Source organism: Caretta caretta, chromosome 15 (genome assembly GCF_965140235.1).
Source record: "Caretta caretta isolate rCarCar2 chromosome 15, rCarCar1.hap1, whole genome shotgun sequence".
In the NCBI taxonomy this organism is placed as follows: Eukaryota; Metazoa; Chordata; order Testudines; family Cheloniidae; genus Caretta; species Caretta caretta.
The window spans coordinates 3,549,686-3,573,550 of NC_134220.1; the positions used below are offsets into that span (position 1 = coordinate 3,549,686).

General features: G+C 47.6%; 1 protein-coding gene across 3 annotated transcripts in view; it reads right to left on the reverse strand.

The window, feature by feature from the left end:
• Positions 1-23,865, reverse strand: part of MORC2 (MORC family CW-type zinc finger 2) — a 116,124-nt gene that overhangs the window by 62,677 nt on the left and 29,582 nt on the right. For all 3 annotated transcript variants that reach the window (XM_048821068.2, XM_048821067.2, XM_048821069.2), the window contains exons 6-9: positions 17,807-17,915; positions 17,245-17,404; positions 17,029-17,140; positions 15,433-15,558 (exon numbers count right to left, since the gene is read on the reverse strand). In XM_048821068.2, coding sequence (XP_048677025.2) covers positions 15,433-15,558; positions 17,029-17,140; positions 17,245-17,404; positions 17,807-17,915 — 507 coding nt within the window. The remainder of the gene's footprint in view (positions 1-15,432; positions 15,559-17,028; positions 17,141-17,244; positions 17,405-17,806; positions 17,916-23,865) is intronic.

The following is a 23,865-nucleotide window of genomic DNA, read 5'->3' on the forward strand; positions in this document are numbered from 1 at the left end:
TACCCCAGATTTGTTCTCCACTCCCAGACAGAAAGATGAAAAGGGAAAGCAGGGCAGCTAAGGCCTTGGGAACCTGAATACTGGCCCAAAGCCAGAGGGTCGGTCTCGTATGTAGGCGGACCCGAGAAGCTGAAAAGGAGGCCACCCAGGAGGGAGAAGCACCCGAGTCTGACCCACACCCTAACGCCTCTAAACCAGTAGATGCAACAGAGACTGGCCCCCTAGCTCTCTGGCAGATTAGCCCCAGGAGAGGAAATTTTGGACGGGACCAGGCTGAAGCCCCAAGGTACGACATTAGGAAGGAGGTGACCGAAATAGATGGGGTCCCCGTGGAAGGGAAAACCCAGGGACCAGGACCCTACTTCATAATGAAAAAGAATCTCTTATACCGGGTTGCACCAGTACAGGGGCAGAAGGTACAGCAGATCCTAGTACCTCAAACACCAGAATGCCATATTAAGTCTGGCCCATCCTCATCTTTTGGGGGGGCATTTGGGGGTAGAGAAGACCCTGACACGGTCCTGCGACGATTCTTCTGGCCCGGAGCACATGAAGAAGTGCGGAGGTACTGTGTGTCCTGCCCGGAGTGTCAGCTGCACAGTCCTCGTCCCTACTTGAGGGCACCTTTAGTACCCCTTCCCATTAAAGAGGTCCCCTTCGAGCGAATAGCCATGGATCTTGTGGGACCCCTGGAGAAGACAGCCTGGGGCCACCAATATATACTTGTCGTTCTGGATTATGTTACTCACTATGCAGAAGCCGTCCCCCTGCGGAACACGACCTCTAAAACGATAGCTAAAGAGTTGGTGGGGATCTTTGCCTGAGTGGGGCTACCAAAGGAGATATTAACAGACCAAGGTACCCCATTTTTGTTGAAGCTAATGAAGAACCTCTGTACGCTACTCCATATACATACCCTGAGAACTTCAGTCTATCATCTGCAGACCGATGGACTGTTAGAGAAGTTTAGCCGAACCCTCAAGGCAATGATAAGGAAAGTGGTAAGTTGAGATGGGAAGGATTGGGACACCCTACTACCCTACATTATTTTTGCAATCCGGGAGGTACCTCAGGCCTCAACTGGGTTTTCCCCCTTTGAATTATTAAACAGACGCCACCACTGTGGCATACTAGATATCGCAAAAGAAATCTGGGAGGAGGAACCCAATGAGGGAAGAAATATAACTGACCATGAGTTGCAGATGTGAGAACGGATAGCCTGGGTCACCCCTATTGTACGGGAATATTTGGAAAAGGCGCAGGAGGCCCAGCGAACCTATTACAATCGCCAGGCAAAAGTCTGACAGTTCCAACCAGGGGATCGGGTGATGGTGTTGGTACCTATGGCAAAAAGCAAGCTTCTGGCCCAATGACAGGGGCCCTATGATGTGGTTGAACCTGTGGGAGAAGTAACCTACAAGATGCAGCAGCCAGGACGCCAGAAACAAATTTATCACATTAACCTCTTAAAGCCTTGGCACCAACGAGAGACGTTTGTAGTGGCCCAAGAGACCTCGCTCCAGGGAAATAACCTAAATGAGCAGATCAGGATATCCACTGATCTGACACCAAACCAGAAGAAGGAGGTAACTGAGATGATCAACCGATACCAGGACGTGTTTTCAACCAAACCAGGTTGGACCACTGAAGCATATCACCACATTATCACAAACCCTGGCACAAAGGTAACTTTAAGGCACGATCTGGTCCCAGCGGCAAAAAGGGAGGAGATCAAGGCAGAGGTAAAAAGGATGTTGGAGCTGGGAGTCATCAAAGAGTCCCACAGTCAGTGGTAAAGCCCGATTGTGTTGGTGCCCAAACCCGATGGCACCACTAGGTTTTGTAATGACTTTCACTGGGCTGAATGAGATATCCAAATTCGATGCATATCCCATATCCCGTATCGATGAGTTAGCCGACTGCCTGGGCAATGCCCGATTTTTGACCACCCTTGATTTAACAAAGGGATACTAGCAGATTCCCCTTGCCAAAGATGCGAAAGAAAAGATGGCAGTCTCAACACAAGAGGGTCTGTTTCAATATACTGTTCTTCCTTTTGGACTGCATGGAGCACCTGACACCTTCCAGCGTCTTATGGACAAGCTCCTACGGGCCCATACCAGTTATGCAGCAGCAAATCTGGATGATGTGATTATTCACACCCCCGACTGGGAAACCCACTTAGGAAAGGTGGAAGTGGTTCTGGACACGCTAAGACAGGCTGGCCTCACAGCCAACCCAGCCAAGTGTGCTATAGGGCTAGCCGAGGCTAAATACCTTGGCTACATTGTAGGAAGGGGCATGATCAAGCCTCAACTAAACAAACTAGAGGCTATCCAGAATTGGCCCCGGCCGAATTGGAAAAAGCAAGTCCGGGCATTCCTGGGTGTGTGGGGTACTACCGATGATTTATTCCCCATTTTGCTACCCGAGCAAGTCCCCTGACAGACCTGATAAAAGCCTGGGGTCCAGACATGGTGAAGTGGACAGATGCCACAGAGAAAGCATTCATGGATCTAAAGACAGCCCTCTGCAGTAACCCCGTGCTTATAGCCCCAGACTTCAACAAAAAATTCGTTTTACAAACATCTGAAGTAGGATTCAGAGGAACAGCCGTGTTAGTCTGTATTCGCAAAAAGAAAAGGAGTACTTGTGGCACCTTAGAGACTAACCAATTTATTTGAGCATGAGCTTTCGTGAGCTACAGCTCACTTCATCAGATGCATACCGTGGAAACTGCAGCAGACTTTATATATACACAGAGAATATGAAACAATACCTCCTCCCACCTATCGCAGATGGTCAGAGATGAAGAACACCCAATCTTCTACCTCAGCAGGAAACTCCTCCCAAGACAGCAGAAGTATGCCGTGGTTGAAAGAGAGTGCCTAGCTGCGAAACGGGCCATGGAAACACTATGTTATTATCTTCTGGGACAACGGTTTACCCTTGTGACCGACCATGCACCCCTCCAGTGGATGCAGTGAATTAAAGAGAAGAACGCAAGGGTGACCAGATGGTTCCTGTCCCTACAACCTTTCCAATTCACCATACAACACTAGGCTGGAAGCCACCATGGCAATGCAGATGGCTTGTCATGAGTCCACTGCCTGACGTTCCAAGTTCCCCCCACCCCCCCAGCACTACGGGGTGAGGTGATATGTGACAAGGTCAGGCCAGATGGCTATAGGAGAATAATAGAAGGCAGATATATTAGCCCCAGGCTAAGTAGGTCCCTTTTCCCTGGGTAAGGTAACAGGGAAGGTTCCAGAACAATCAGGAACCTTCTGGAGACAATTAAGACAGACAGGCTGATTAGAACACCTGCAGCCAATCAAGAAGCTGCTAGAATCAATTAAGGCAGGCTAATCAGGGCACCTGGGTTTTAAAATCAGGCAGGCTAATCAGGGCCCTGGGCTGGAACCTGGAGTAGAGGGCAGGCCCAGGTTCCCCTCAAATCCTCCCAACTCCTGGTCAGACCCAGGAGGAGTCTACCTGGACTGTGAATTCAGAAAAACGGCCAAGCTGAGGGCTGCCGTGAAGCACCAAGACGAGCAAATCCGCCAAGAAGCACAAGACCCACCAAGGTAGAGCAGGAACTTTGTCACACCTTACTAAAATCAAGATATATCACGTCAACAGCGTTCGCCCCAGTAACTAGGCCAGTAACTATCTAAGAAGGAAGTTAAACTGGTTTGGTATGATTTGTTCTTTGACAAATCCGAACCAGCTATTTCTTTATAACCCTATTTTCATCTAGGTGCTTACAAAATTATTGACTTATAATTTGTTCCAGTATCTTTCCAGGTATCAAAGTTAGGATGTCTGGTCTATAATTCCCCAGGTGCTTTTTATTCCCCTTTTTAAAGATAGGGTCTACAATGTATCCTACATGTATCCAGCCGTCTGAGACCTCACCCATCCTCCATGAGTTCTCAAAGATAACTGCTGACAGTTTTGAGATTGCTTCAGCTGGTTCCTTAAGTGTCCCTGATGTGTATTCCAATTTGGTGTGTGTGCGCCCAGCGTGCTGGAACCTTTTGTCTAGCTATACCCACAAAGGGATGGCACTCTCGCCTCGTGGCTGTGGCTCTTCACTTGGCTATATCAGGCAGTGCCACCCCAACCTCCCTCAGTTCCTTTGCACTGAAAGTCTCATGCAGAGGGGGTGGGTTGTGGAATACATGCCTGCATCACACCTCAAAGAACCACAGTTACAGTAAGTAACCATTTCTTCTTCTTTGAGTAGATGCAGACATGTATTCCACTTAGATGACTCAAGTAGTACCCCAATCTGGAGGCAGGGCTTGGAGTCTTCTGGAATAGGGATCACAGAACTGCACTTCTGAGGCCTGCGTCTGCTCTGGACAATGCAGTAACAACATAATGGTCCGTAAACATATATGCAGCCAGCCTCCAAATGTCCAGTATGGAAATGTCATTGAGGAATGCTATGAACGTCGCTTGCACCCTCATGGAGTGAGCCCATATCCTCTGAGGAGGCATAGCCAAAGCTATTTCATACGCAGTCTTGATACAAGATATTATCCATCTAGAGATGGTCTGAGCAGAGACTGCTTGCCCCTTCATGCAGTCCGTATAGGGGACAAACAGGCAAGGTAAAGCATGAAACAATTTAAGTCCTGTCTAGACAAAATGTCAGACAGACATCGCCAGACATCCCAGTTATGGAGACGCTGTTCCTCAGGGGAAGAGGACCCGTGTTTTTCCCTAAGTCGCAAATTCATCTGAATCAGGAGGTGTAACTGAGATGCCACCTTAGACAAAAACTTTGGGTGCAGTTGAAGTGTCACTTTGTCCTTGGAGAACTGCGTGTAGGCTGGCTTGGCCATGAGCGCTTGCAATTCACACACCCTTCTTGCAGATGTGATAGCTATCAGGGACACAGTTTTCTGAGACAGGAGAGGCAGTGGACAGGACTTAAGAGGCTTGAATGACAGGCCCATGAGAACAGCCACAACCATATTTAGGTCCCAAAGGGGCACTGGTTTTCAGACTGGAGAATGAAAGCGGAGAAACCCTTTCCAAAATCCCGTCAACCATGGCACTGGAAAAAATGGACTTCTCTTGAACAGGGGGATGAAACGTTGATATTGCTGCCAAACACACTTAGTGAACTGACCACAAATTGACAAGACAGCCAGCAGCCAATGTAAGTAATGCAGTGTCTACACTGCGTTGCCCTAACTGCACCAACATACGCCCTATGCCTCTGGTGGAGGTGGAGTTATGATGTCAGTGTAGGAGGGCACTTACATCAGTGGGAACAAGGCTAGAGTGTAGACATTGACATAATAATTAGTGTAGTGTAGTGACTAACTGTGTAGTGTAGACCAGCCCTTTGTTTTGTTTTCTCGCAAACAGGTTGCGCCCCCATGTTGCAAAGATGACCTGGAGGACACGCTCCTTCAGAAGTCACTTTTGGTTTAGGGAGAAGACCCTGCTGAGATGGCCGGTGAGATGATTTTGCACCCGTGGCCAGTGGACTGCTACCAGAGAGATGTCTTCTTCAACGCAAAATTGCTACAGATTGGTCACCTCCAGGCAGAGTAACCTGGAATGTGCTCCCCCTTGTTTATTCACATGGTACATCATAGTGGTAACATGCGAACCATTGAGTGTCTTATGCGGTCCCTGAAGGCACAACATACATTGTGGATGGCCCAAAGTTCCAACACGTTGATATGGAGTGAGGCTTCCTGTTCCAACAAGAGGCTCTGCAACCTCAACAAGTCCAGATGCGCCCCCCGCAACCCAGAAGGGAAGTGTCAGTTGGAGATGGTCAAGCAAAGGGGACTCCTTGGCACACGTTGTGTGGGGACTCTCACTAAGGCAAAGAATCTAGGACTGGTGGATGCAGGTGAACCAAACTGTGCAGAGAATGCAGGGCAGGGTGGTAGACTGTCCTGAACCACATCTGAAGAGGGAGAAGGCATAGCCTGCAAAACTGGACCACTGGTGGACATGCGACCCAATAGGCTCAGACACATGGGGACTGTCGTGGAGGGCTGAGATTGCAGACTGAGGAAGAGCTGTTGCATTGCCTGGAAGCAGTCGGTTGGCAGGAACGCCCTCTACCTCATGGAATCTAACAGGGCTCCAATGAACTCGATTTTTTGAGTGGGAGCTGAACAGGAGAACTGTATGCTGAAAGTGGCATTCTCCTACCACAAAACAAAAACTTCCTGTGACTCGGAAGAATTGCCACATGAGAGTAGATCCAGAGCAGCAAACCAGTCATTCTGAAACTGCACAGGGAAGATAGCTAATAGAGTGATCATGCGGAACTCACATACTTGATGGATTTGCTGAGGCTGCGAAGGTCAAGAATAGGTCTCCACCCTGGCCTGGGATTTCAGTATCAGGAAGTACCAGAAGTAAAAGCTGTGGTCAGAGTGTTCTGGCGGAACTTCCTCCACCGCTTCCAACGTCAGAGAGCTAACCTGCTCGATGAGAGTGTTTTGTGAGAGGGGTCCCTGAAGAGGGATGGGGAGGGGTGTGAAAAGGGTCTGTGGAGAGGAACTGGATTATGTAGCCCGATATGACAGTGTCTAGAACCCAGCTATCAGAAGTAATCAAGTCCCAAGCATTGTAAAAAAGTGGGCCAGCCTGTCCTCAAAGGGATGGAGGAACAGAGAGGGTGGGGTAATGACTGGACTAGTGCTCTGGATAAAAAGAGTCAAAATGGGTACTCAGACAGCACCAGGGGGAGAGAGTGTTGAGTGCCCGAAGCCTGAGCCTGACTGCATCCTCTCTTGGGGTCTATCCCTTCTTCTAGGGTATTCCCACTGTTTCGGGGGAAAAGACTGCGCAAAGGAATGCTGCAGGCAATACTATTGCTGCACCCCATAGTGGTGTCTTTGTGCAGATAGCACGTACATGCCCAAGGATCTCACAGGAACCCAGGAACCCTTAAAGCAGCAGCATGACCCATCTGTCATGTCTGGGAATAAGACTCAGCTGTCAAAGGGCAAGTCCTCAATGGTTTGCTGGATATCCAAAGCAATCCCAGGGTTTTGCAACCAAGAAGCCATCCTCATAGGTTCCGCTGAGGCCATCACCCTGGCCAAGGAGTCCACAAGGTTGAGGGTGGACTGCAGGGATGTTCTGGCTACCAAGCAGTCTTCCACAATGAATGCCCAAAACTCCTCACGTGAGGCCTTGAGCAAATGGTTGTTGAATTTAGACATGGCTGACAAACTGAGGAAATCATACTTGTACAGCAAAGCTTGTTGATTTATGATCCTCATCTGCAGGGATGATGAGGTATAGATCTTCCTGCCCAGAAGAACCAATCGCTTGGAGTCTCGGTCCTTGGGCATAGACTGGAACCTACTCTGCTGGAACCTCTTACCACCATGAAATTCAGGGCCCAAAGGGAATAGAACCCCCCAAATCCTTGCATGCGAACAAAATAGCACTTTTTCATGCACTTAGTCAGGCCGGTGGTGTACTCCACAGGGCTTTCGCCAGCTCAAGGAGCACATCGCTGACTGGGAGGGCCACTCTCCCAGGGATGGCGGGCTGTAAAATGTCCACCGGTTTGGTGTGTTCTCTTGGAGAAACTCCTCCTGGATGCCCAGGGATGCAGCTACATAGCGTAAAAGGTCCTGATACACCTTGAAGTCTTCCGGAATAGAAGGGGAGGATGAATAAGGAAATATGGCATCATCTGGAGACAAGGACGAGAGTCTTGGCTGAGCCAGAACAGTCTCTCGTGCCCAGGAAGACGGACCCGGGAGGACTCCGGCAGCTCAGCAGAGGGGAAGACCATTGATACCTGGGTTTACAGCTAATCCACATGACTTCAGCTTTGAACAGGACCAAGAGCAGGATCTCTGAGAGCAAGGAGCATCCCACCAAGTCCAAGGAGGCCACTGATACGGTGGCCAGTAGGAACCAAGACATGGACCTCTGTCTCAGCCACGGGGCACGTGCCAACTCTAGGAGTCATACTGGTCCATTGGCAGTCCCCAGAGTTCATCATGTAATGCAGAGTGGGAGGATGACGCCTCCAACTTGGAATCAGAGACCCAGGATCTTGGCGGCCAGGGAGGAGCGATGCCTAAGGGCGTCAACAGGCATTCTGATTCATCCATTGTCCAGAATGAGGTGGGAATTGGTGCCCCCAGTGATGGCAGTACTATTGGCACCAACCATGCTGGTACCAAAGGCAGCGTCAGTCCCAGCGCAAACACCGGTACTGGAGTACCCGAGTGCATCTATGTTGAGAGTGGTGTGAGCTGCCATGGGAGTATCTTTGGTGTTGACTGCAGCAGGTCCAAAGATAGTCCCCGTGCCGAGGTCCCCTGCACTGATTCCAGTACTAGCTTCATGCCCATCACAGGAAGAGAAGCATCTAGGTACGGTGCCAAGAGGAACAAAGGTTCAGTGGCACGCTATACTGGAGGGGCTGCCAATGGCACAAGCCTTGGAAAACCCTGGACCAGCGGAGAGGATGGAAGGGAAAGGCAGAGCATGTCCGCCACAGCCTGATACATTGACACAGTGCATAGTCAATACCAGCATTGCAGACGTCGATACCGGACTCAACAGACGCCCGGAGGCCAGAACCATAGTCAACAATATGGGATTTCTGCCCTTGCCACTTGGTTCTTGGGAAGAGTCAGAGGAACCTGCACCATCCTGCATGCCGGAACTGGTCCTGTGCTGGTCTGTGCTTTTTCTGGGGAGGCAGAGGAGTCTGCCCGCAACCTGGAGTGGTCCCCACTAGTCTTATGACATCTATTCCTCGGCGCCAACAATGGAGAACAGCTCCTCAACATCTTGGGAGAGTCGCCTGCCCCGGACCAAGAGGCAGCAGCACTCTCTGAACCCAAGGGTGATCTTCGACCCAAGTAGGGCCTCAGTAAAAGGACTGCGGAAAAGGACCTAGGGGTGACAGTGGACGAGAAGCTGGATATGAGTCAGCAGTGTGCCCTTGTTGCCAAGAAGGCCAATGGCATTTTGGGATGTATAAGTAGGGGCATTGCCAGCAGATCGAGGGACGTGATCGTTCCCCTCTATTCGACATTGGTGAGGCCTCATCTGGAGTACTGTGTACAGTTTTGGGCCCCACACTTCAAGAAGGATGTGGATAAATTGGAGAGAGTCCAGCGAAGGGCAACAAAAATGATTAGGGGTCTGGAACACATGACTTATGAGGAGAGGCTGAGGGAGCTGGGATTGTTTAGCCTGCAGAAGAGAAGAATGAGGGGGGATTTGATAGCTGCTTTCAACTACCTGAAAGGGGGTTCCAAAGAGGATGGCTCTAGACTGTTCTCAATGGTAGCAGATGACAGAACGAGGAGTAATGGTCTCAAGCTGCAGTGGGGGAGGTTTAGATTGGATATTAGGAAAAACTTTTTCACTAAGAGGGTGGTGAAACACTGGAATGCGTTACCTAGGGAGGTGGTAGAATCTCCTTCCTTAGAGGTTTTTAAGGTCAGGCTTGACAAAGCCCTGGCTGGGATGATTTAACTGGGAATTGGTCCTGCTTCGAGCAGGGGGTTGGACTAGATGACCTTCTGGGGTCCCTTCCAACCCTTATATTCTATGATATTCTATGATTCAGTACCGGATCAGGCTGAATGGCCTGTTCAATCAGGTGCTGCTTGAGATGAAGGTCCCACGCCAACTGAGTCCACTTCTTGAACAACCTACAGAACGGCCAATGCTTTTTAAGGTGGGTCTCACCAAGCCAAAGCAGGCACAGTGTGCGGGGGTTGTTGTTGGGGATTGTCCCTCCACATGAGGGACCACGGTGAGGGCATCAATGGGGAACACTATCGACGAACTACTAAAGATACAATAAACTAAGCTAAGACTAAATGCAAAGTTGTGCAACTACAACCATACAAAGCTCCGATTCCAGCTACAGGTGGTGAGAAAACATAGGGGTCAGGGCAGTGCCACCTCATATAGCCAGGGGAGGAGTCACAGTCATGAGCATCACCCCTCTACAGTTACTGCTACACAAAAGCCTCCAGCTCCAGCATGGTGGGCATGCACACACCTGAGTGGAATACATGCATCTACGCGAAGAACTACCAGCTCTACAGAACTCCTTTATCCCTTAGAACTAATAGGTAAGGTCCATGGAAAGAAAATCTGAGTTTGCGAGAGTCTGCTTTTTTGAAATCCTTATTCTGCTTCTCTCACTCTTTCCCCTTTCCTTAGAATTATGAAATCTATAATTTCATGATCACTTTCACTCAAAAGGACTTCAACATCCATATTTACAACCAATTCCTCTTAGTCAGAATCAAGTCTAAAATGGCTGCCCTCCTGGCTACTTCCTCCATCTTCCAAAGGGTTTTTCCCCCCCCTGCATTTGGTGAAAGAGGCTCATGGACATTAGAGACCAAGTACAGGATCTTGAGACCAGAGCGGCTGAACTGGAAGAACTAAGGGCGACAGAAAGATACACAGACAAGATGTTCTGGAACACAGCAGAACAATCCCACCCACAGTCTGATAGCTTCTGTGCTGTTCAAGAGGATGAAAGTCTCAGGGAAGGAGGAGTATCATGCAGCAGCAGAGGGAACTGATCCCATAATTGGAACCATCCTTCCAGATGATGTCATGGTATCCTCTTGCGCTGAGGATTTCTCTCCAGGGGAGGGACCACCTCTTATTAGGAAGAGAGAAATAATAGTAATCAGAGAATCATAGGACTAGAAGTTACCTCAAGAGGTCATCCAGTCCAGTCCCCTGCACTCAAGGCAAGACTAAGTATTATCTAAACCACCCCTGAAAGGTGTGTGTCTAACCTGCTCTTAAAAATCTCCAATGATGGAGATTCCACAACCTCCCTCAGCAATTTATTCCAGTGTTTAACTACCCTGACAGTTAGGAAGTTTTTCCTAATGTCCAACCTAAACTGCCTTCCTGCAATTTAAGCCCATTGCTTCTTGTCCTATCCTGAGGTTAAGGAGAACAACTTTTGTCCCTCCTCCTTGTACCAACCTTTTATGTACTTGAAAACTTATGTCCCCTCTCAGTCTTCTCTTCTCCAGACTAAACAAACCCAATTTTTTTCAATCTTCCTGCACTGGTCATGTTTTCTAGACCTTTAATCATTTTTGTTGCTCTTCTCTGGACTTTCTCCAATTTGTCCACATTTTTCCTGAAATTTGGTGCCCACAACTGGACACAATGCCCCAGTTGAGTCCTAATCAGTGCAGAGTAGAGCAGAAGAATTACTTCTTGTGTCTTGCTTACAAAACTCCTGCTAATACTTTCTAGAATGTTTTTTTTTTTTTTGCAACACAGTGTTACACTGTTGACTCATATTTATCTTGTGAGCCACTATGACCCCCCAGATCCTTTTCTGTAGTACTCCTTCCTAGGCAGTCATTTCCCATTTTGTATGTGTGAAACTGATTGTTCCTCCCTAAGTGGAGCGCTTTGCATTTGTCCATTTCTCCAGTTTGTCCAAATTTTAATTCTCCAAAGCACCTGCAATTCCTCCCAGTTTGGTATCATCTGGGAATTTTACAAGTGTACTCTCTTCTATGCCATTATCTAAATCACTGATGAAGATATTGAACAGAACCGGACCCAGAACTGATCCCTGCAGGACTGCACTTGATAAGCCCTTACAGCTTGACTGTGAACCACAGGTAACTACTCTCTGGGAACAGTTTCCCCACCAGTCATGCACCGACCTTATAGTAGCTCCATCTAGACTGTATTTCCCTAGTATTTTTATGAGACAGTCATGCGGGACGGTATCAAAAGCCTTACTAAAGTCAGATAGACCACATCTACCACTTCCTGCATCTCCACAAGGCTCATTACCCTGTCAAAGAAAGCTATTAGCTTGGTTTGACACTAATTGTTCTTGACAAATCCATGCTGACTGTTACTTATCACCTTACTATCTTCTAGGTGTTTGCAAATTGATTGCTTAATGATTTGCTCCATCATCATTCTGGGTACAGAAGTTAAGCTAACTGGTTAATTCTCCGGATTTTCCTTATTTCCCTTTTTATAGATGGGCAAATATAGTGCCATTTTCCAGTTTTCTGGAATCTCTCCTGTCTCCCATGACTTTTCAAAGAGAGTCAATGGTTCAGATATCATCTCAGTCAGCTCTTTGAGTATTCTAGGATGCATTTCATCAGGCCCTGGTGATCTGAAGACATTTAACTTTAAGTAATTTTTAACTTGCTCTTTTCCTATTTCAGCCTCTGATCCTACCTCATTTTCACTGGCATTCACTATGTTCAATGTCTAACCGCTTCTAACCTTTTTGGTGAAAATTGAAACAAAAAGTAATTAACCATTTCTGCCATTTTCAGTTATTGTTCTCCCCTCCCCCCCATTAAGTAATGCGCCTCCCCTGTCCTTGGTCTCTCTCTTTCTTCTAATGTATTCATAGAATGTTTTCTTGTTACCCTTTATGTCTCTAGCTATTTTAATTTCATTCTGCGCTTTGGCCTTCCTAATTTTATCCCTACATACTTGTGTTATTTGTCTATATTCATCTTTTGTAATTTGACCTAGTTTCCACTTTTCATAGGACTTTTTTTTTTTTTTTTTTTTTGGAGTTTGATGATTGATGATCTCCTGGTTAAGCCAGGATGCTCTGTCGCCATACTTCCTATTTTCCCTACGCAGTGGGATAGTTTGCTCTTGTACCCTTAATAATGTCTCTTTGAAAAACTGGCAACTGTCTTCAATCATTTTCCCCCTTAGACTTGCTTCCCATGAGATCTTACCTACCAACTCCCTGAGTTTGCTAAAGCCTGCCTCCTTGAAATCCATTATCTTTATTGTGCTGGTTTCCCTCCTACCATTCCTTAGGATCATAAACTCTACCATTTCGTGATCACTTTCATCTGAGCTGCCTTCCACTTTCAAATTCTCAACCTGTTCCTCCCTATTTGTCAAAATGAAATCTACAACAGTCTCTCCCCTGGTAGCTTTCTCCACCTTCTGAAATACAAAGTTGTCTCCAATACATTCCAAGAACTTGTTGGATAATCTGTGCCCTGCGGTGTTATTTTCTCAACAGGTTTCTAGGTAGCTGAAGTTCCCCATCACAACCAAGTCCTGGGCTTCGGATGATTTTGTTACTTGTTTAAAAAAAGTCTCCTCCACCTCTTCTTCCTGGCTAGGGGGTCTGTAGTACCATGACCTCACCCTTGTTTTTTACTCTTGATCTTTACCCAGAGACTTTCAATAAGTCTGTCTCCTATTTCCATCTCAACCCCAGTCCAAGTGTATACATTTTTAATATAGAAGGGAACACCTCCTCCCTTTTTCCCCTGCCTGTCCTTCCTGAGCAAACTGTACCCTTCTATACCAATATTCCAGTTATGTGTATTATTCCACCAAGTCTCTATGATGCCAACTATGTCACAGTTGTGTTTATTAACTAGTATTTCAAGTTTCGCCTGCTTATCCCCCATACTTCTCGCATCAGTATACAGACATCTAAGATACTGATTTGATTCCCCCCCCCCCCCACGTTCTCTCGTCTCTCCCTTAACCCTGCTATAATGGCCCATGCTCCCCCCAGATTCCGAACCTTCTCCCAGGTCTCCATGTTTTTGACTTGGATTGGGGGATTAGATTATTAGAAATAAAGATAGTTGGGTTTGTGATAACCAGGAGAACTGCATGGTAAACTCCCTGCCAGGTGAAAAGGTTGCAAACCTCTCAAGCCATCTGGACAGATGTACATGCAGTGCTGGGGAGGCTCATGGTATAGGTAGGTACCAATGACATATGGAAAATGTAGGAGGCCAAATTTAGGCTGCTAGACAAGAGATTAAAGTCCAGGACTGCCAGGATAGCATTTTCCAAAATTCTTCCAGTTCCAGCTGGATAAGGCCAGACAGACAGGCAGAACTGCAGGCTCTCAATGCATGGATGAGATGATGATGCTCAGAGGAGAGACTTGGTTTATTGGGAACTGGGGAACATTTTGGGAAAGGAGGCACCTATACAGGAAGAATGGGCTCCACTGAAACCATAACGCTGGCATGTAAAATCAAAAAGGTCAGAGGAGTTTTTAAACTAAGAGCTGGGGGAAAGCCAAAAAGTGTGGAGGAGCACATGGTTCAGACAGACACATCCCTTAGTGGAGGATTCATTAAAGAGAATACTCTATGTCCTAGTGAGGAAGAGAGGATAGAAGTGGATAAAATACACATAGGAACTGAAGAGAAATGGTCAAATGAAAAAGAGTGCTATTCAATTATATCACAGTGAAGATATCTGAACCATTGACTATGGCACAGAATTGACTGTGCCATAGTCAATGGTTCAGGTGGTTCAGATGGTTCAGGACACAATGTGTCCTGAACCATCTGGTTCAGGACACATGGTTGATGGTTCAGATGGTTCAGGACACAATGTGCCATTGACTATGGCAAAGAATTCACTGAATATTGACAAATTTTATAAACGTTTGTATACAAATGCAAGTAGTATAAATACTAAGAAGGATGAATCTGAGCGCCTGGTATTAAATTAGGCTCTAGGTGCCCCTAAACCTCCGACTGCTAGAAGCCGGGACTGGACAACAGGGGATGGATCACTCGATAAATTGCCCTGTTCTGTTAGTTCCTTCTGGTGCGTGTAGCACCAGCCAAGGTCGGAAGGCAATATGGCCATTCTTATGTTCTTAAACAAAAAACTGCCCCCAATACACTCCAAGAACTTATTGGATATTTTGTGTTTTGACGTGTTACCTTTTCAATAGATGTCAGGATAAATAAAGTTCCCCACTATTACCATGTCTTGAGTTTTGGATATTTGTTATTTGTTTTAGAAATGCCTCATCCATGTCCTCCTCCTGATTTGGTGGTCTATAGTAGACCCCTACCATGACATCACCTTTTCCCCCCCATAGTCTGATTCCATGGATTTGGAAGTTGATGTCTGAGTGAGTTTAAAATGAGGAAAAACCAATTTTGCCCAGACATCATACAAAAGTTAAAACTGCTGTATCTTAAAAACATCACCACCACACACTTAGTGTTTCTAGACATTCGGCCTACTTTCATTTCCACGTGATATAATTTTCATAATACCCCAGGTGGGAATTTCCCAGCCATACCAAACTGGTTATTGCTGTCTGAAACAAAGTTGTGACATGGCCAAGAACATGACCTTCACTCCTTTGTATTCCCTGAAATGGAACTGAACCCCATGGGTTCCAGGTAGGATTTTCAGAAGCCTTGGCCTTTTCCTTGACTTTAATGGGAACAGAAGTAGGCAAACACTGATCACTATTCAAAATCTTGCTCCAGGACTTCACATTAGCCACCGTCTCTTGATTTTTATGGCTTCTACAGGGTCTTATACATGGCAAACACACCCAGCAAGCTACCAGGGATATAATGGGACCACAGGGGCCTTGCGGGTCAACATGGTCCCCTAAGTCATGGCTCCTACCTGGGCTTGTAGAGGCAGCAGGAAAGTCGCTTGGTTTGCACTTTGTGTCCATGGATGAAGATCCTCATTCTGGGATCAATATAAAGGACAGCAGCATAGGCACGGAAGGAGCGACGCTCCGGCTTCCTGCAAGAGGAGGGAGCTTACAGAAACGAGATAGTCTAGTCAAACCCAAGCAGTGCCCTCTACTCCACTTACCAGAGAAGACAGCCCATCCTACCCAGCCCTGAGCAGCACCCCAACACTCTCCCCATACCAAGTTTATGACTTGGTATGGGGAGAGTGTTGGGGTGCTGCTCAGGGTTTGGATAAGATCTATTTCGTTGGTTTAGGACCAATTTGTTTATTTTCTTGCTATAAACCAGCTTGAAGGGTGGACAAAACAGCCTACCTGGCTCGTGTCTGCATTCCACCATGATGAGCCACCCTGAGCACTGTCCCAGGTTCCCCTTCACTGAGAAGCCTTTGCCCATCCATATCAGTCTCCCCTTTACTGAGCAAAGAGCTCTAACTGTGCGTGTCCGACCAGTGAACCAGACTCCCTTACACTGAACAGACGGTTCACATCCCAAAAAGGCCCCACCCGCAGTCCTTTGAACAGAGAACCCAACATTCAAATCCAGTCCTACTGCCCCCTCATCTTGGTTAGGCAGCTAGCCTCACCTGAACTCCATGTCTGGTCACAATGTAGGTGTAGCCACCCAACTCAGTCACACTCAAACAGTTCGGGGGGGGGGGGGGGGAGGGGAGGAGGGCTAGAGATTTGCCTTCCGTCCCAGTAATCCCTTCTTTCAAATGATTATAAAACTCACTCTGTACCCCAGGTCCCTCCCTCCCCACATCTGAATTAACCAAGTATCAGTGTCACATTTGCTAATGTGCTATTGTCCTCTTTGGGCATCCAAAGCACAAGAATAACTTACATGAGCTGTTAAGTGCATCTAAGATGCATGGCTGCATAGCAGCCTATTAAGCACCACACAGGCAGGCGCTCAGGGCTGTGGCAGAGAGAGATGCCTTTCCACCAGCCCCGGACCTGCTGCAGCTGGAGCAGAGGCGTCCCTCCCCACGCCCGGCCCCAGCCTGGGGAAAGGCGCCCCTGCCCCAACCTGCCGCAGCTAGGGGAGAGGCGCTCCTCCCCCGGCCCCAACCCAACCCAGCTGCGGCTGAGGCACCTCTCCCCCCACAGCCCAGGTGCTGCCGTGGGGAGAGAGAGCTGGGGGGAGTCCTCTCTCCCTACCACAGCCCCAGGACAGCCTGCACCCCAAACCCCTCAACCCCGGCCCCACCCCAGAGCCCACACTCCCAGCTGGAGCCCTCTCCCACCCCCATACCCCAACCCTCTACTCCAGCCTTGAGCCCCCTCCCACACGCCGAATCCCTCCACTCCACCCCCACCCAATGAATTTCATTCTGCACGTTCTTGGACAAAATTAGAGGGAACACTGAGCAGGAGAGCCAAGGAAAGTCTGAAATCCCAACCTGATGCACTCCAAAATGCAGAATTCTCATCAACTCACCGCATAAACAGGACACATCAACCTACAACCACCATAAGCCATTCATACAGACAACCCCAGCATCTGTTGCACTTACGTTCCTTCAGGGGGTGTTTCTGCCATCTGGATATCTCGGGGGTCGGAGGTCACATCCAGCTCTGGCTCCCCATTATCCATCAGTTTGAGATTAAAGACAATCACCAAGGTCCCTGAGTAGGTGACAAACTTGAGGTTAGCTCCATCTAATGCCATCCAAATTTCTTCTCCTGTTTCATCTCCAATTGCCACATGCCCAGCACCAGTTTACACTTACCCTTCTCCCCAGGGATTTTCTTAAACTGCTCCATCACCTCTTGTTCCGACTTGAAGGGGGAATACTTGTAAATGAGCTCAGTCTCAATAGAAAATTTCTCCATGTTGTCGGTCATGGGCTCCTGGGTACGTGTGTTCCAGGTGGGCAGCGGGACAATCACCTGTGGAAAGGATTGGATGGGGATTAAGATAAAGCTCCAACCCTTTCTCTTGAGAAAGACACACTTCACTGGCTCCCATGCTTGGGTTAAGTTATTTCTTCTGATGGCCTCTACCTACAGCATTGATCCCCTTCCTACTCAGCTGTTATTGGAGGGGGTATTAACTCAGTGTCCAACACCCAAAAACCGTGGTTTCCCATCCCCTCAGAGTTACCTTTTTATACAGTTCATCTTCTCAGACCAAGATATTTTACCCCAAGTACAATGGAAACCACAAGAAAAATCAACCTCAGAACAGGTTCTTTTCCTCTTAGAAGCTCAGATGAGGTACAGAGAACAACAGAAGGTTGATCTTAGCAAATACCCAGCATTCTATTTTAGACTGACAAAGGGCATGCAAACCTCATCGATGCCTTCTTCCTCGTGAAATGTGCGCGACAGGAAGAGGCAGGTCATGGTGGTGTCTTTCTTAGTGAAGAGGATAAAATCCTTCCCAATCCGCATGGAACCCCTGGAGGCAGATTTTAGAGCGTGTGGAAAGTCAGTCTGAAAAACTCAACACTTCCTACTACAAGTCCCGGGCTACCAGGGTCCCTTCCCCTCAACTATATTCATTTTGAAATGCAACAAACATGAGATAATATCTGAATATCTCAAAATGGTTTAAGACAAACATCTTGTCATGCTATACAAACAAAAATCATTCAGGCCCGAAATAACTTGATTCACCCCACAAAAATGACAATCCAGAAAAGGACATATTTTCGTAGGATTAGATGGAGGCCTGTGGGCTTGTTCCCCAAAACATCCAGCACCAGCTATAGCCAAAGGTAGGATCTTCTAGCTCCACAGAAAACCTGCTCCAGACTCATGTGGATGCATATACAGCATAAGGCCAAGTGGGCATCACTTTCTCCAGCCATGTGGGCAGCAGCAGTGGCAACCAGAAGAGCTTACAGGGTGCAAACTATGGAATCACTACAACCTTCAGAGCTCCTTGCCCACAGTGGCCAGCACTAGCTCCAGGGCACTGGACCCAGTGGCCTCCCGAACAGCCCTGCCCAACCTTACTCTCCTTTCCCATTTCTACCTCTCTCTGCCAGTTTCCTTCTCCCCCACTCTTTCACCATTTGCTTCCCCTGAAGCACTCCCCCAGTAAAGGAAAATGGAAGTTACTTATGTGTAACTGGAGGTTCTTTGAGATGTGTGGTCCCTTTGTGATTCCACACATAGGTGCATTGTGTACGTGTATACCCGAGTCTGGAGATTTTTAGTAACCGTGTCCCTTGGTCCGCACATGCACAATTGCTCTCCTCGTGCCCTGAACCAAGGATAGAAGGGAAGTGTGGAATGATGATGCTCCAGTTCCTCCTCTTACCATGAATCCAGTCATGATACGCAATGCGGGGATGGACGACAGATAGTGGAATACAGACCACACATCTTGAAGAACCTCCAGTTACAAGTAACCAACCTCCATTTCTTCGAGATGGACTGGAGATTAGCAAACAGGAGTCAAACAGGAGGTGGGTGCAAGGATGCAGATGGTATGGATATGTGCAGTACTGCCATTCCCACAGCTTTATCTGCAGCAGAGGTTTGGCCTAATGCATAATGTTTTGTGACAGTATGGACAGAGCTCCAGATAGCCACCCTACACACATCTAATAGAGGTATGTCTCAAGAGGTTGCTTGTACTCTAATGGAGTGGATTCTCATGCCCTCCCAGGGTTAGAGGAAGGATATCTGCTAGTTGGTAAAGAAGGATGATGCCGCTTGAGCTCCATTCAGAGAGCGTCTCTGGGTAGATGATAATGCTTGACCCTTGATCACTTTGCTGAGGCAATAAATAAATAGTCTACATGTTTTCCTAACTGCTTTTGTTCTCTGCAGATAGAATGCCAGTGCCCCGCTGGACATCTAGAAAAAGAGTGAAGTCTTCTCTCCTCATCAGAGGTATGAGGCTTTGGAAAAAAAAAAGTACCAATAAGTGGATGGTTTGATTTATGTGAAATTCAGGAATTACTCTAGGAATGAATTTTGGTGGAAGTGAAGAAAGACCTTTTTATGAAAAATGGTATATAATGGATCTTCCATGAGTGCTCCCAGCCCGCTCACCATTCTGGCTGATGCAATGGCAACTAGGGAGGCAACTTTCATCAACAGGTGGGACATGGAACAAGTGGCTATTTGTTCAAAAGGAGGAGATGTGGTAAATACTGAAAGTATTAGATTAAGATCCCATTGTAATGTTGGTTTAACCACTGGTGGGAAAATTCTAATTAGTCCAATCAGAAATCTAATTGTCTTTGGAGGAGTGAAGATCGTATGATCTTCAAACACAGGATGAAAGGCGCTCACTGCTGCGAGGTGGACTTTATTCCAGTAGGTTGGTGATATGCATGTTGGCTTCTCAAGGGGTCCAGGTGCCTTGTGCAATGTGATTGTCAATGTGGGCTCCCCAACATAAGAGGGAAGCATCCATGACAACAGTCACCTCGGGTAAGGGTGTGAGAAAAAGAACCCTCACAAACTTTTTCTGGGTTTGCCCACCAGGCAGGAGAAGCCATCATCTTGGCCGGGATTGTTATTCTGGCACTGTCATAGAAACATAGAATATAAGGGTTGGAAGGGACCTCAGGAGGTCATCTAGTCCAATCTCCTGCTCAAAGCCCCAGCCCTGTCGTCTGGTAAGTAGACAGACTGAAGTCAGGTTTGTAGACAGTGGAGGTGGAGCCTGGAAAATGGTGTTACGTGAGTGCATGAGGCCACATGGCCTAGAAGGGAAGGGCAGACACTGACTGGAGTCTGAGGTTTGATACAGACCTATTTTATCATATTGCTCTTGGTGCAGAATCTCTCCATCAGGAGAGGTAGACTCTTGCTGTAGTCAAGTCCAGAATAGTTTCTATGAAATCTGTGGTCCTTGTGGGAATCAAAGTTGACTTTTCTTCGCTGATACAGATTCCCAGGAGAGATAACAGACTAGAAATGGGGTTGCTGACTGGATCTCCATGCTGGATCTGCCCATCAGTAGCCAGTCGCTGAAATCTGGAAAGACAATAAAGCTGTTTCTTCTCATCCAGGTCGCCACCACTGAAAAAGACTTTTGCAAGACGGTAGGTGCCATAGCTAGTCTGAACAGGAGGAGTCTGAATTGGTAATGGTCTCGTGGGGGAGATGCTCACATGCAGAGAAGGTGGGGAAACCAGAACTGGCAAGGTCAGAATGGGGTTATGAGAGTAACTCTGGCTCTCTCCCTCCTGATCTTGCAGAAGAAATGCGAAAGCAGGGGTTGAGGGGGGGGAAAGGTGTAATTGATCTGGTCTGACCAGCGGATGACAAGGGCTTCGCCTTGGGAATGCGTGCCAAGATCCCCTCTGGAGCAGTATGTGATGATTTGCTATTGCCATAGAAGGCAAAGAGATCCCTAGTCAGATCTGGTCTGGTTGAAAATGTCGCTGACCTACGGTGTCATGCCATTCATGGTCAGTCACCAATTTCCTGCTGAGAGCCAACAATCATGTTCTGAGTCCCTGGAAGATAGGCCGCCAACAACAAGATCTTGTTGGCAATGCACCAATTGCACAACCAGAGCACTTCTGCACAAAGCGCCAGTGACCACATGCCCATTTGTTGGCATAATAAACTGTAGTGTTATTTTCAGAGTAGCAGCCGCGTTAGTCTGTATCCGCAAAAAGAAAAGTAGGACTTGTGGCACCCTAGAGACTAATGAATTGAAGTGAGCTGTAGCTCATGAAAGCTTGCTCAAATAATCGGATGCATTCCGATGAATAGTATTATTGTCCAACATAATGAGAATATGATGGGAGCAAACCGATGGGAGAAATACATGACACCCTCTGTACCGCTCAAAGCTCCAGACTGTTGATATGCACTCTGGATCCCCAAGTGGTCCAAGTCCCCTGCATCATGTGCTCGCTCATATGGGCACCCCATCTGGCAAGTGATGCATCTACGATGATCTTCATGGCCGGGAAGGATGGAAGGAAGGGCATCTCTTGCAGACCTGACGAGAGAGTCTGTCCACCATTGGAAGGAGGATAGTACATCCGGGGGAAGCTGTCAGCAGAAGGTCCATGGTACGTCACGTGGGAGACTAGACCTTCTGGAGCCACAGGTGAAGGTACAGATGGGCGAAGGCAGTGATATATGTGAGGCCACCATATGGCCATGGAAAGAAAGGCAAGTCCTGACTGGAACAAAAGGACTGATGACCACTTGGCAATCAGCTCCTGCAGCATCTGAAATCTGTCCCTCAGTAGGCAGGCTTGTGCCAAAACTACATCAATAGATGCCCCAATGAATTCTAGGAACTGTTGGGGTCCAAAATTGATTTTTCAATGTTTACATTCACCCCCAGGGAAGAGAGAGAAGTATAAGCAACATGGAGGTCGAGGTTCGAGCCTCCCTCGTGGATCATTCTGCTAAGAGCCAGTTACCAAGATACAGGAATATAAGGACCCCCTTATGCCAGAGGTGTGCTGATAGTACAGACAAAACTTTGGTAAAGACTCATGGAGCCATGGTGAGTCCAAATGGTAGGACCCTGTATTGGAAGTGCCAAAGGCCAACTGTGAACTTTAAGAACCTCTTGTGGGTTGGATGGATGTCTATGTAAAAATAGGTGTCCTGCATATCAAGAGCTGTAAACCACATTCCTTTTTCTAGCGAAGGGATGATGACTGCTAAGGTGACCATGCAAAACTTCTTGTTTTGCATATGACCCGACTGAGATGGAGGTCCAAGACTGGTCTCCACCTACCCTTCTGCTTGGGTACAAAGAAATAAATGGAGTAAAATCCTGCGCCGATAGGTCGGAGGAACTGCTTCTATCACTCCCCTTTTCAGTAGGGAGTCCACCTCTAGGGTGAGGATACTGTCATGGGAGTGGTCCCTGAGGCAGGATCAGGGCAGGTGATGAGGAAGCGTTGTGAACTTGATTGCATAGCCATGTCAAATGACATCCAGGATGCACTTGTCCATTGTTATACTCCAATCTGGTAAAAAGAGTACTAGACACCCCCCTAAAGGGTGTGGGTCAGGTGTAAGGCAGGAGACAAGGTGGTTGGCGGCTCTCTAGGTGCACTCAGAAATATTTCTTCAGCAAAGGCTGAGCATGTAATGTTGAATACTGTGATGACAGACCTGAAGGACGAGCTCTTTGAGTCTTCTGCTGCTTGTGAGGAGGTTCACAGGGCCATTGATGGAAGAAATGAGGAGCTCTGAACCAACATGCAGGTGCCTGAGGGAAGAACTTATACTTTGGGTGTAGATACCTTGGGGACCATAAAGTGGCTCTGGAATCCATGAGGGAGTGACAGGAATCATTGGTCTCCTGACTGAAAGGAAGGTCCTCTATAGTATTCTGCACTTCCCTGGGCACATAACGGGTGGATCTGGCAGTTTGTTAAACTTATCGTGCTTGTGACCTGTTTCTCTGTGGCTAGAACTCATGGAAGATGCATTATCCTTCTTGAGCCTGGAGGGAGACTTACGGCCATGCTTCCTTGCCCCCCTACCGGGCCCCAGCATAGGGTCCGTAATACTGGTACCAGCAGAACCAGACTTAATCTCCATGGCAGGAGGCACGCTCCTGGGCTTCTCAGGCTGATGTATGGGGCGGGGCGCGAAGAGACTGACGCTTCCAGCCTGGATCTGACGGCAGCCTCATGATAACCTCTATGAGGTGCTTCTTGAGGTGGAGAGCCTAGTCTTCCCAGGTACAGTTTGGGAAGGACAAGCAGATACTGCACCTAGATCAAATGTGGGCTTCTCCCAAGCAGTACAGGCAACATTGCTCATCACTGACCAAGAACAAATGTGGACAGGAGGAGCAGATCTTGAACCCCGATGTTGTCAGCATAATCCAGGCATGGATGCTGAGGGGTGGGGAACCAGAGAAATGGAGTCCCCAAGTGTCTTAATCCTGAAAACTAACACAAAGACTAAAACTACTGAAAAAAAAAAGCAACCAAAACTGTGTATAATTCTAAAAACTGGTGGTTTTTTGTTTTTTTTTAAGTGCATCAGAGAAAGGTGAGAGGACAGCAGCAGCTTTGACTCGGATCATGTGGTGGTGAGAAAGAACTGAGGGCGCAGTCAGCCTGCCCAATCCTTTGTTGCCTCGGATGAAGCCATGAGGTGGAGCAAGGGCACATGTGCGGACCAACAGAACTACTACTTTTAAATTCTCAGGTTCCAGACACATAACCTTGAGTGGAATCCAATAGGGACCATCATTCAAAACGTCACTCCTTGGTGGAATGAAGTAGCACTTCTCAACCCTTTTTGGGGAGGGAATGCACAAGGCAGGAGTTCATCACACTACTGTGGCCTCACTGACTGGGAGGGTCACTCGACTGGGACTCAAGGGTTGTAAAATGTTCAATAGTCTATTCTGAAGCTCTTGGAACCTCCTTGAGCTGGATCTGGAGCTC